Source organism: Giraffa tippelskirchi, chromosome 4 (assembly GCF_054371585.1).
Source record: "Giraffa tippelskirchi isolate mGirTip1 chromosome 4, T2T-mGirTip1v1.2.pri, whole genome shotgun sequence".
Taxonomy (NCBI): domain Eukaryota; kingdom Metazoa; phylum Chordata; class Mammalia; order Artiodactyla; family Giraffidae; genus Giraffa; species Giraffa tippelskirchi.
This window is the reverse complement of record NC_137278.1, coordinates 149,050,490-149,064,697: the sequence shown is the minus strand read 5'-3', so window position 1 is coordinate 149,064,697 and position 14,208 is coordinate 149,050,490. Positions and strand designations below refer to the sequence as shown.

The 14,208-nt window shown below is 37.1% G+C and overlaps 1 protein-coding gene across 8 annotated transcripts in view; it reads left to right on the top strand.

The window, feature by feature from the left end:
• The window catches only part of TBK1 (TANK binding kinase 1), a 47,175-nt gene that overhangs the window by 15,400 nt on the left and 17,567 nt on the right, over positions 1 to 14,208 (top strand). For 5 of the 8 annotated variants that reach the window (XM_081588869.1, XM_081588868.1, XM_081588867.1 and 2 more), the window contains exons 6-10: positions 3,296 to 3,456; positions 6,754 to 6,864; positions 9,676 to 9,855; positions 12,934 to 13,130; positions 13,978 to 14,036. In XM_081588869.1, coding sequence (XP_081444995.1) covers positions 3,296 to 3,456; positions 6,754 to 6,864; positions 9,676 to 9,855; positions 12,934 to 13,130; positions 13,978 to 14,036 — 708 coding nt within the window. The remainder of the gene's footprint in view (positions 1 to 3,295; positions 3,457 to 6,753; positions 6,865 to 9,675; positions 9,856 to 12,933; positions 13,131 to 13,977; positions 14,037 to 14,208) is intronic. The other 3 variants (XM_081588873.1, XM_081588872.1, XM_081588871.1) reach the window with 1 other exon arrangement.

The following is a 14,208-nucleotide window of genomic DNA, read 5'->3' as shown; positions in this document are numbered from 1 at the left end:
GTTGTTACTGACATCATTTTCCAAAGCACTGAAGAATCCCTGATAAAGTTTTTAACTTAGCAAAGTAGATTTATGTATACTGCATTCCTATAGTTACAAAAATACTGTTTACTTTATATTCAGAAATACACTGTTTACGTATAAAATGAAGTGAGATCATTATAAACAGACTTCTTAGCTGCACAAATATCTGGCAGGATATTCAAAAGTCATGCAGGATGTCAGAAGCTTGTTTTTCAGAGCTGTTTCATGTTCAACAGGATGTCTCTCATCTCTGGTCTCTGCCCACTAAATTCCAGTAGCCCTTCCCAATGGCTGTGGTGATAGAAAGAAACAACGGCAGTACCATACTAGCCTTTGTGAGGGTGATCCCTGTTACCGACTGTCAGTCTTTCACATAGTCTCCGAGGACCACAATTTAGCCTCTGCCACTAACAGACTTGTAAAATGGAAAGAACACAACATTAAATAAATAAACTTCCAAGTCCATGCTGTTCTCTTGGCTGAAATTTTACTGTAGTCTACTTTCCTATTTCAGTTTTCTAATAGATTACACCAGCAGTTATGATATGAGAGATACACACAGCCTGAAACTCAGCAGTCTAGAAATATTTCTATATTTAAATGAAAACTTTCCTCATTTTGGAATTCCCGGACCAGATGTTGAATCTTCTCCTTTTTATGTGTTAAAGACCAAAGGAAGCACCAACATTTTTTCTTCTACTGTTTTTAATATGATGGCTTTCTTAATATTGCTGCTGCTGCTGCTAAGTCGCATCAGTCGTGTCCGACTCTGTGCGACCCCATAGATGGCAGCCCACCAGGCTCCTCCGTCCCTGGGATTCTCCAGGCAAGAATACTGGAGTGGGTTGCCATTTCCTCCTCCAGTGCATGAAAGTGAAAAGTGAAAGTGAAGTCGCTCAGTCGTGTCTGACTCTTCGAGACCTCATGGGCTGCAGCCTACCAGGCTCCTCCGTCCATGGGGTTTCCCAGGCAAGAGTACTGGAGTGGGGTGCCATTGACTTCTCCTTCTTAATATTGAGTTACCCAAAAAGTTCTTTTGGGTTTTTCCATAAGGTAGTGCAGGAAAATGCAAATGAACTTTTTAGCCAACCCAATTTAACCTGAGAACTTACAGTATGTTTGGCCTTATGCTTCTGTCCCAGATGCAGGAGCCCAGGTGCAGTAATACTAATCCCTGTGCAAATACAAGTAGCATATTGAGCAGAGAGTCTGTGGGCCCAGATATGTCAGACCAGCATGCATCAGGCCATTCTCAGCTAATCATTCTCAGCCTAGGGAAGGCCTTCCAGCTGTACTATTTAGGAGGTATATTAGTGTACCTTTTGAGGAGATCCTGCTTTGTCTCCTTCTAGAATTGCTGTATCTGCTCTTCCTATGTTGGCAGCCTCATGTTCTTTGAAGATATCAGGCATGTCCAGGTACTCTCGGCCTCTTCACAGCACCATTGATAAAGTAAGAACCTTCTGCTAGGACAGAGGTCTGGCTCGTGCTTCTTTAGACAATAATGCCTTATGTACTATGCCACAGAATCAGCAAAACCACTCAGACCCTGTATATCTGGTAGCCATGTTTGGACATATGTCCAAAGCCCTTCATGCTTGTCACCTCTTCTAATTTCTCATTAAAATGTATTTCCCAAAAAAGTCCCATCCATCCCCCCAAAAATAATCCAGAGCTTGTGACCATTCAAGAGATGAATTCATAAACTGCATCATTTACAGTAGAGACACCCTCCCAGTAGTGTTACCTGTGTTGGTTCCCAGTCCCTTGAGCCACTGCCGTCTACCACAGTGTCATAAGGCATTGTTTTAGTTTGGTATCATTTGGGAGATGACTATGCTCTGGTCCAGAGTACACTCTTACAGGTTTATCTACCAAAAACCTTGAGGTTACAGCATGTAATTTACATAAAGACCGTGTCACGGAGGCTAAGCATGTATGACCTCTGGCTGTCCTTTGCAGAGCTTAATGTCCATAAGAATATCTGTCTGGATCTGTAAGCTCCTAAGCCATGCTCTATAAATTCCATCTGTTTTTCACAACTGTATCATAGTGTCTTCTGTGCTTAAGGACCATGTGGCGAACACCAGACCAGCTACTTATCTGAGTCACTATATCCTCCAACATACCCAATCAGGCTAGTCCTCTGAATTCATTCTAGAAAATTAGTTTTCATCTCAGAGCCCTTATGACTTGCTCACATGGATTGCATGTGAGGTATGAAGGAAAGGAATTGAGGCTGCCTGATATGTTTTGGGTATGAGCAACTGGGCAGATGATGGTACCATTTACTTAAAGGGTAAAGATTAGAAGGAAACAGGTTCGAGTCAGAAGACCAGGAGTCTGTTCTTGATACCTTAAGTTTAAGCTACCCTTTAGACATCTGAGAAAACAGTAGGCTATATGAATCCAGAACTCAGGACAAGAAATGGTTCGGAAAGTTAAAGGATATAGGTAACATTTAATGCCATAGGCCTGAATGGGAGATGAAAAAGTAAGGCAGTTGTAAGTGTGGATGGCTGTTTTGAGTTTTGCTATGGAGGGAAGCAGAAAATTGAATGATGTAAGGTCAATTTAGAGGTTTTTTTAATGGGAGGTATGAAAGCCTGTGTGTAAGCTGAAAGAATTGAGCCAATAGAAAGGGGGGAAATGATGCATAAAATAAAAGGGGTAGTTTCAGGAAATGATTTCTAGAATTGGTGAGATGATATGATGGGCCCCACAGCACAGATGTGGCACTAGTGGTAGAGAACCCACCTGCCAGTGCAAGAGACATAAGAGATGCGGGTTTAATCCCTGGATCAGGAAGATCCCCTGGAGAAGGAAAGGGCAGCCCACTCCAATATTCTTGACTGGAGAATCCCATGCACAGAGGAACCTGGCGAGCTACAGTCCATGTGAGTGCAAAGAGTCAGACACGACTGAAGAAACTTGATACAGCACGGGTAGAAAAGTTAAGCCTTTGATAAGAGCAGTTCCATTGTAACTGGTTCTGAACACAGATTCAGGTAGGTTGGCTTTTGGTAAAAGATATAAAGGAGAGTTAATCTCTGCTTCCATTTTCTCACTGTAGTATGAATGAGGTCATCAAAATTGAGGGTCGAAGGAGGTGGTGTTGGAGGTTTGAGGAGAGAGGAAGATGTGAAATAGTCTTTTCAGATTGGGAAAGTAAAATTAGGAAAATAGAACTTCCAGACATTATTGAATACCCATTTTTGTGTAATGTATTTCATAGAACACAAGTTAGTAGCTTTTTCTTTTCTTTTTAAAGCATCCTGATATGTATGAAAGAGCAGTGCTAAGAAAAGATCATCAGAAGAAATACGGAGCAACTGTGGATCTCTGGAGCATCGGGGTAACATTTTACCATGCAGCTACTGGATCACTACCATTTAGACCATTTGAAGGGCCACGTAGGAATAAGGAAGTGATGTAAGTGATTTCTCCATCTAAAATTAGAAATAATTTTTTTAAATGTATATCTATCTTACTTTATTTCATCATGTTAGAGAGGTACACCACTGAATATTGATCTAGCCGTCATTTCTGATATTTTAAACTATTTGATTTTTTAGTGAGAGTACAACCTGATAAAAATGCATAGAGATAATGTTTCATGCTGTGTTTAACTAACTATCTTATGTACAAAGTATAAATGGCATCCATATTTGGTCCATCCAGTCTTTGGTCCATATTAAAAATATTGTGCCTTCTGAAATTTATTTCAGCACTATTTAGTTCTTTTTGTGTGCTTATTAGTTTTTTTCCTCCATATAACTAAAAAAATAAAAAAGTACTTTCATGAAGTAATAGAACTGTTAGTGGATCAAAACGAAATATGAACTGACCTGATTTCTTTAACCATTTCAAAAATAACCTTTAATGTAATAATATTTTTCTAGTGTTGCTGTTTCAGTCCAAAACATTTTGCTGAATGCATTTTACTAGTACATTATACATTTATGCAACTGCCATAGTTACTAGGAAATAATTACTATGTATGAAGTCACTGTTATAAACCAAATAATGGAAGAAAAGAGGGATGGATTGTTAGATGTGAAATTTGTTATCAAACTCATCTGTACATTGGCCACACATCTTTCTATTTTGAAAGAAATTAGTGGTTGACCTTGCCTCATGAGAAATAGCCAACCTCTGTACACATAAAACTATAAGGTGAGGTTATGAATGTTGTTCTGTTCAGTGAAGTAACTCACTTGACAGCCTTAACGTGTTCAACTGTTCTTTTAGATCTCAGATCTTTATATATTTGACCCTGTGTTTTGTAAGTGGAGCTTCCCTGGTGGCTCAGATGGTAAAGAATCTGCCTATAATACAGGAGACCCAGGTTCAGTCCCTGGGTGGGGAAAATTCCCTGGAGGAGGAAATGGCCACCCACTCCAGTATTCTTGCCTGGAAAATTCCATGGACAGGGGAGCTGGTGGGCTACAGTCCATGGGGTCACAAAGAGTCGGACACGACTGACTAACACTTTATAAGTAATAATCACGAGTGTAAACATACAATCTTTAATCTCGTCTCAGAAGATTAGGAGAAGCATATTTTTTCTTTTGTTTGTTTGAGGAGGTAAAACTAATTCAGCTAATGCCATGACTTTTGCTAAAACCTGTGTATCTAAATGTTTTCCAGCAAGGAGAGCGTACATATTGGTGGGAAGAAGTTATCCATTAGTGTACTGATTTTGGTATAGCATCATCTTGAGACCACTTTACAGCAGTGTCCTTTTTATAAAATCTCTTTATTAATGAAGGCATAGAGTCAGTTTCTGTCTTTCCTCATTAAACATAAAGTGTACCCAGCAGGTAATCACGCTTTGCTGTCATAGGTGTTTTAAAGCAGTATCAGCATGTATTGCTGTACTAAGAATGGGTTAAATAAAAGTGTGATGCTCTTTAATAAAGGAAACATGACTCATAAACAACTGGGAATACCTGATGTTTTTATCTGCCCACCATGTGGGCAGATAATACCATTAGAAGAATTTTTTTCTTTATTTGCACAGAAACTAAACTTTTTATGAACATTGATGCTAATGAATGTTCAGAAGCGCTCTAAGAAATAATAAGGATTGTTTTGCTTGACTATTGAGTGATATATTCCTCTCACATTTATAGGAGTGTTGATCCCTCAGAATCTTATTTGCTGCTAAGTCGCTTCAGTCGTGTCCAACTCTGTGCGACCCCATAGACGGCAGCCCACCAGGCTCCGCCATCCCTGGGATTCTCCAGGCAAGAATACTGGAGTGGGTTGCCATTTCCTTCTCCAGTGCATGAAAGGGAAAAGTGAAAGTGAAATTCAGTCGTGTCTGACTCTTAGCAACCCCATGGACTGTAGCCTACCAGGCCCCTCCATCCATGGGATTCTCCAGGCAAGAATTCTGGAGTGGGTTGCCATTTCCTTCTCCAGTGCATGAAAGGGAAAAGTGAAAGTGAAGTTGCTCAGTTGTGTCCGACTCTTAGTGACCCCATGGACTGTAGCCTACCAGGCTCCTCCGTCCATGGGATTTTCCAGGCAAGAGCACTGGAGTGGGGTGCCATTGCCTTCTCTGCAGAATCTTATTTACATATTAATAAATGTATTTAGATATGTATCTTAACAAAATAAGTTTTTTCAAGAGTGTATAAGCATTACCTTAATTAAGAATTCTGCCATTCATTCTGTTCACTTCTCTTCTTGCATTAATGTCACATATTTCTACTTATTTCTCCACAATCTGATCCTTCTCACATGAATGCAGCTTATTTTTCACATTAATTTCCTTCTTTGAAAAATTTCTTAGTGCACAAATCCTGGCTGCCTCTACTGAAGAAGCAGCAAGCAGCCCAGATCAGTTCTGGTTTCTTCTACTTTTTTAAAGAGTATGTTAATCTGCTCAGAGCACATTTATGTAGACATTAAACAAATCAAAAAATTAGGTCAGAAATACTGTCTATAAACATATAAGATTCTGATATGTTATGGTTTACATTTTCATCTTGAAGGCATGAACCTCTTACTTCTCTCCTAATTTCAGGTTTTGTTTTAGAAAGGGCTGACACCTGTAAGGCTGCTTTCATTACCCCGCCTCCATCATTATTAGTATTCTTTCACTTCCTCATTCATTTCTTTCTTGAATTCATCTTTATTTTTATCACCATCATCAAGAAACAGATTAAGTTCGGCTTTTAATTTTGGTACACACATCTAATCCTGTAATGTGTATATATTTTTTCAATATGCAAGAACTTTCTGATACTGTGCTATGTATAATTTTATCTTTTTTTTTTTTTAAGAGAGCTATTGTTCATTCTGTAGTAATTTCATGGTCCAGTTGACTGTGCCTTTGTATAATATGGGTAAGAGGGATTAGATGCTTTTTTCATGGTCTAGAGACATTCTGTAACATAACTTTATTTGTGTTTGCTCAATTTTTTCAGATGGAAAAATGAATATTTTTGTTGTGAACATCAAGATGCTGTTATATGGCACTCTGAGAACCCAAATGAAAATTAATTATGGCATATGTAAAATAATCGTACAGCCACTATTCTACTTCAGTCAGTCAGATTCAAAGTATTTTGATTGTTTTATGGATCCTGTGAACGTCAGTCACAAAGTTTTGTCTAGTAGATAATTGTAGGTGCAACTGAGGAAATATTTTTGCAGAGCCCTTTGATAGGCTATGCAGTAACAAACTGCTTATTTTAATCTGCTTTTATTCCTCCCAAGGTATAAAATAATTACTGGAAAGCCTTCTGGTGCAATATCTGGAGTACAGAAAGCAGAAAATGGACCAATTGACTGGAGTGGAGACATGCCTGTTTCTTGTAGTCTTTCTCGGTAAGTATAGTGTATGTACCCTGTTCTCTTTGGTGTTACGATCTTTGTTGATTAAAGTCACCAGTACTTAAGTGTAGTTTTGTTCTTAATTTTTCAGTGGGTGTTATTAAAGCATGCCTTGATTTGTAATTTTCATCTTTGTGGCAATGTAAAGATTGATTTGGGTCTATGTAAATAATTTTGCCAGATCTCTTTTAAGACATAGAGCATACATACATTTTTCAGATTGCTAATCACTGGTCTTAGAATTGTGTCCAGTGTGGGGTTCCAGCTTAGGACTTTGGTGTCTCTTGTGCTGACCTTCGTTATGACAGAGCACAAATAGTGGCACAGATAGAAATAACTAGAGTTCTAAGAAACAAACATTGAAGAAGTCTAATATTACCCTCATTTTCAAAAAGTGATCATATTATTCAAAAGGTGAGAAATAACAGTTTTCTACTGCTTTTTCCAGCATTTCAAAAGTTCATATGGGTCTTAATATAGCAGCCAGAACTCAAATTATACATGAATCCTGTTATCACAGAGAGAGATTTAAGGTAAAGGAAATTAAAAGTAGAGAGTAAATTTTTTTTCTGTTGTATATCTTTTTTTATTGACGTATATTTGATTTACAAAGTTTTGCTAATTTGAGAGTAAATTATTTTAGATTTTACTCTGGAAATAAAGCCAAGGCAATCATCAGAATTTAGAATTTGTAATTACTGAATTATTTTCCATTTTTCTTGAGTGTGGGGATTGTGTAATCCACAAGTGAACATACATAGGTTATGTTCTATTGGCTTAACGCCTTTTAGAATCTGTGGGTGCTTTTTGTATTTCTTTCAACATATAAGTAAATAAATATGTTTATTCAAAATATTTATTTGGACTGTACATATATAATATATATACCACAAGTTAATGAAATATGTCCTGTCATTTTATGTATTAATATCTGTGAAAACTCATTTAAACCAGTAGTTCCAGTGCTGAAATCATTTTTGAAAACCACTGGCCTGACAGTTTCATTTTTGTGTGTTAAAAGTCTCCAAAACTAAATTGTGTCATGCAACTAGAATTACCAAGAGAAAGTCACTTTATTGGAGAGCAGAAATTCAATGTTATAATAGTGTTAAATTTTGTTAAATAGTGTTAAATCTGTGTTAAATTTTGATTTAGAAAAGTACACATTTTGGAAATCTCAGGTAAAACTGATAAAATTTAAAGGGGTCAGGAAATGAGCACTTGCTGTTTAGTGTTTAACTATATTGTTGACATGCACACAGTGTTTTGTCAGTCTGAACTATAGATTGCATATTTCAGGAGGGTAGCAGGCCTTATCTGTTTAATTATTCTTTAGTACACTAAGTTATAAATATTTTTATAAAAATTGCTTAGATATCAAAGTATGTTATATTATTTTTTTAAATACTAAGGACTTTAAGTGCTAACAATCAACAATGAAAACAACTACCAAAAATTTAAGAACTGCAGAAAAAAGATAACCATCTTTTTTCTCATATGTATTAAATTAGTCAAGACTAGATAGCCAATGAGACAAACCTAACTCAGCTGTGAGTGAAGACAGATACAAGTGAAAAATAGACTGACGTTGTAATTCAGAGTTCATGTGTGTATGTAACTCAAAGTTCCACCGAATCCTCAGATTCAGATTGTCATCAAGACTTGGTGGGCTTCTCTGGTGACTCAGCAATAAAGAACCCACCTGCAATGCAGGAGATGCGGCAAGAGACCTGGGTTTGATCCCTGGGTCGGAAAGATCCCCCAGAGAAGGAAATGGCAACCCACTTGAGTATTCTTGCCTGGAAAATTCCATGGACAGGGTCTGGTGGGTTACAGTCTGTGGAGTTGCAAAGAGTCGGACACGACTGAGCATGCACATGCTGCGTATACATATCTTAAAAACTGTTAACAGACAGTTATTTCAGTGTCTGTCATGTAGTCAAGAATATATTTTTAATATGACATGAAATTCCATAATTGAGTCTGTTTGAACATATTTTAAAATTCGGATAGTGCATGAGAAAGAATTAAGTTCCTTCCATTTATTTTTTTTTTTAATATTTAAGTTTATTAGTCAAAGACTGGGGGCTTCCCTAGTAGCTCAGATAGTAAAGCATCCACCTGCAATGCAGGAGACCCCAGGTTCAGTCTCTGGGTCAGGAAGATCCTCTGGAGAAGGAAATGGCAATCCACTCCAGTATTCTTGCCTGGAGAATTCTATGGACAGAGGAGCCTGGCAGGCTACAATCCATGGGGTCACAGAGTCAGACAAGACTGAGTGACTAACACAGTCAAAGATTATTCCTAGTTTAATTGGCATTAATTGGCTGCTAAATTATTATAGAGATTTTCTTTCTTGAAGAAGTATGCTACAAAAGGCATATGAATTCAGCATAAAAAATTAGATGTTGGAGTGACATGTTAAAAGGACATTAATGACCCTGAAGTTAAACCATCATCCTCATGACCACAGGGTTCCAGTCAACTGATCTCACCTGGATAGCCATGTATATACAATGTTAGGATGTTTGGAAAAGTGAGGAAACTTGGGAAGGAGAGAATCAAAGAAAATAACATGTAAAAGCCAACATAAAAATACCATAACCCCTGGTTCATTGACAAGTAATATTAAATCAAGGTTACCTGGCTTTCCAAAAAGTTGGCAGATTTTTTACAATTTTAAATTAATCTTATCTGATAATAGTAATAGCAGTTCCTTTGATTTGTTGGTAAATGTTATGATTTTGTACTACTTAGAATATAACACATTCATTCTTCATGTAACTCTTTTCAATACTATTTTAGGGGTCTTCAAGTTCTACTTACTCCTGTTCTTGCAAACATCCTTGAGGCAGATCAGGAAAAGTGTTGGGGTTTTGACCAGTTTTTTGCAGAAACTAGTGATATACTTCACCGAATGATAGTTCATGTTTTTTCATTACAACAAATGACAGCTCATAAAATTTATATTCATGCCTATAATACGTAAGTACCTCTTTATATTTTTTCCTATGTCATGATGTTGTGTTATATAATAGTTACGTATCTTCACAAATCAGGAGAAGAAATAGAAAAGATGCTTCAGCTTCATCAGATGTAACCATTTCTGGGTAGAAAGTGTTAGAAAATGTTTGCGTGCTTAGTAAATTACCTTTCACTTACCTTTAAAAGGATTAATTTTCTAAAATTTACAGGTAAATTAACTTGTTCTTGAACTACAAATTTTACAAGACTATTTTCCTTTTTGTGCCTTCTTTCAAATTACATAACCGCATAACTACAATTGCTGCTGCTGCTAAGTCGCTTCAGTCGTGTCCGACTCTGTGCGACCCCATAGATGGCAGCCCACCAGGCTCCGCCGTCCCTGGGATTCTCCAGGCAAGAATACTGGAATGGGTTGCCGTTTCCTTCTCCAGTGCATGAAAGGGAAAAGTGAAAGTGAAGTCGTTCAGTTGTCCAACTCTTAGCGACCCCGTGGACTGTAGCCTACCAGGCTCCTCCATCCATGGGATTTTCCAGGCAAGAGTACTACAATTAGCATTTACTAATAAATGAGCCAGGTTTTAAGAGTATTGTCCTGTCACTTAAAAATATTAAAGCATAAGTCTTAAAGATAGTTCATGTAATTATTTGCATATGTGGCCTAAAGCCCTTGAGTGCTGGGGAAAGACCCATTCCTTTTATGTTAAAAAAAACAGATTATACCTACGTGATAAAAATCTACCCATGTGATAAAACTACATATAACTAAATCACACACACCCTTACATGTGGAACTAGGGAAATCTGAATAAGATAGGTGGATTATGTCAGTATCAAGGTCCTGATTATAATAGTGTACTATACTTATGCAAGATGTTACCATTGAGGGGAAACAGTAAAGACTATTTAGTGTCTCTCTATACAGTTTCTTTCAGCTACACATGAATCTACAGTGATCTCAAAATGTTTTTTTTAAATGAAAGGGGAAAGCATTACACCCATTCTATATGCCTTAGTTTCTATTTTAACAAGACTCAGGTAGCAGTTTTGATGCCTCATGAAATTAAAAAAGAGACTTTCACTGGTTATTTAGTAAGGAATAAAATCAATTAGATGGCGGAGAAGGAAATGGCAACCCACTCCAGTACTGTTGCCTGGAAACTCCCATGGACAGAGGAGCCTGGTAGGCTGCAGTCCATGGGGTCGCTAAGGATCGGACATGACTGAGCGACTTCACTTTCACTTTTCACTTCCATGCATTGGGGAAGGAAATGGCAACCCACTCCAGTGTTCTTGCCTGGAGAATCCCAGGGATGGGGGAGCCTAGTGGGCTACCGTCTATGGGGTCGCACAGAGTTGGACACGACTGAAGCGACTTAGCAGCAGCAGCAGCAATTAGATGGAATAATACTTTAGACATTTTGTCTAATATCTGTATCCAGTAAGGGGCTTCCCTGGTGATTTAGATGGTAAAGAATCTGCCTGCAGTGCAGGAGACCTGGATTTGATCCCTGGGTCAGGAAGATTCCCTGGAGAAGACAGTGGCTACCCACTTTAGTATTCTTGCCTGGAGAATTTCATAGACAAAGGAGCCTGGCGGGCTACAGTCTATGGGGTCGCAAAGAGTCAGACACGATTAAGTGACTAACACTAACTACTAACATTACAATATTATAAACATTGAAAATAATATAAATAGAATGAATAAAATAATATTAATATAACATTAGGTTCAGTTCAGTCGCTCAGTCGTGTCCGACTGTTTGCAACCCCATGGACCGCAGCACACCAGGCCTCCCTGTCCATCACCAACTCCCAGAGTTTACTCAAACTCATGTCCATTGAGTCAGTGATGCCATCCAACCATCTCATCCTCTGTTGTCCCCTTCTTCTCCTACCTTCAGTCTTTCCCAGCATCAGGGTCTTTTCAAGTGAGTCAGCTCTTCACATCAGGTGGCCAAAGTATTGGAGTTTCAGCTTCAACATCAGTCCTTCCAATGAACACTTAGGACTGATCTCCTTTAGGATGGACTGGTTGGATCTCCTTGCAGTCCAAGGAACTCTCAAGAGTCTTCTCCAACACCACAGCTCAAAAGCATCAATTCTTCGGTGCTCAGCTTTCTTTATAGTCCAACTCTCTCTTTTTTTTTTTAATTAGTTTATTTTCTATTTTTTAACTTTAGAATATCCATATATGACAACTGGAAAAACCATAACCTTGACTAGACGGACCTTTGTTGGCAAAGTAATGTCTCTGATTTTTAATATGCTGTCTAAAATACATTAATCATCATCTATATGTTGGTGCTTAATAGCCTGAATAAAAATGTAACATAGTTAGATGTTGGCCACTATTTCATTGTAAGAGTATATGTGTACATAGAAAGCCCACCTGAGCCCAAGCGAGAAATCAGAGCATAGGCTTTTTGGCAGAGAAAAATCACAACATTGCTGTTGCAATGTTGGTTTGTTTCTTTTTTTCATGGATCTCTTTAGGGAGAATCTACCTTTTCCTCCAAAACATCATTTTGAAAATACCTGATTTTATTAGCTTATTTAACACATCTTATACACTCATGTTGTAAGTGATGTTCTCAATTCTTTATATGTTTAAGTCATTTAGTCCTTACAGCAGTTCTGTGAGGTGAGGACTGTTATTCCCATTCTGTAGATAAAGAAACACAGCACAGAAAAGTTAAGTCGTTTAAGGTAGTAAGTAAGTGGTAAGCAAACAAACTGAAATTTGAACCCAGCTGTTCTGACTCCAGTCAGTGACCTTAAACTGTCTTCTGTATTGGCTCCCATTTATGAAATATTAAGACTCCTGTGAATTGCACAGATCCAATATAGGTGTCCAGATGTAAAAATGTCTTGGAATTGATTGCCATATCGACAGACTATGTGGAATTTTCAGTTTAATAGACCTCATAGTGTCCACATCAACAAAGCATCATTTCTGTGGACTGGTCGTGATCTAAAGTTTTACTGAGAAATGGATATTGTGGCACTGGTTTTTAAAAAAAAGATTTTACCTCTCATTTTATCCCAATTGTGTTGTCCTTTTTGATTTTTCTCACACAGTGCTACTGTATTTCATGAACTGGTATATAAACAAACCAAAATTATTTCTTCAAATCAAGAGCTTATATATGAAGGACGACGTTTAGTTCTAGAACCTGGAAGACTGGCACAGCATTTCCCTAAAACTTCTGAGGAAAACCCTATCTTTGTAGTAAGCCGGGAACCTCTGAGTACCGTAGGATTGATGTATGAAAAAAGTAAGTTGGGATTTTCCTTGTTGTTCTTACTAGCCATTAAAAAACAACAACAAACTGGGAATTCCCTGGTGGTCTAGTGGTTACAACTGCACACTCTCACTGCTGAGGGCCTGGTTGGGGAAGTAAGATCCCACAGGACACACAGTGCAGCCAAAGGGAAAAAAAACTATAAAAATGATTGTCATCTTCATAAAGTTGATTAATGATGGCATTAATGTGGAACTTTTATAAATATTAAAATTTGTAAGTTAATCAAATGAGAGTAGTAGTAAAATTTAAAATCCTCATAGGTAACAAGATTTGACATTAAATATTTTGTTTATAAAATGGTAAAATACTTTGTCATACATGTTTTAGTGTAGCTCTCTGCTTTTAGTATTTTACTAACCCTCAGAATAACCTTTTATATCATGAATTTCAGCAAATGTTTATTGTTTCCAGGGTGAATAAGACCCTTTGCCAGGCTTTGGAATCTAAGAATAATTAGATCTGTATTTTGGAATCTTTTAAATTATTAATTCTGGTGGTGAAAAAAAATTACCTGGATTTTTACATTTCTTTTTAGATCTTTGGGATTTGATTTAGATTTAAAGAAAAGCATTGAACTTCTTATGTTGGAATATGTTTAAGAAAAAGAGGTGAAACTCCTTAGAAATAGTGCAGGTAGTAATTTGTTAAGGAATGAGCATTTTTTTTTTAACCAGGAAAAGAACATTAAAGAGTTTTATCACTAATGTTTAGTTTAAAGGTAATTTAGAGGTTAATGTTTAATTTGGAGGTTGATGAATAAAGGATAAAATAATGCATTTTTTATTTCTGATTTTAACTATTTTATTTGATATTTCAGTTTCCCTCCCTAAAGTACATCCACGTTATGATTTAGATGGGGATGCCAGCATAGCTAAGGTCAGCATTTAATTAAATTACTATTTAAACATGTGAATTAAAATTATCAATAGTGGAAGCAATAAAAAGTGTATCTTTATCTACACCTGTATAGCTTAGGAAATTATTCATTTAGATTGTTATCCATTATAAATTATTTCATGTTCTTTCTTCTTTACATCTTTTCTTGAAC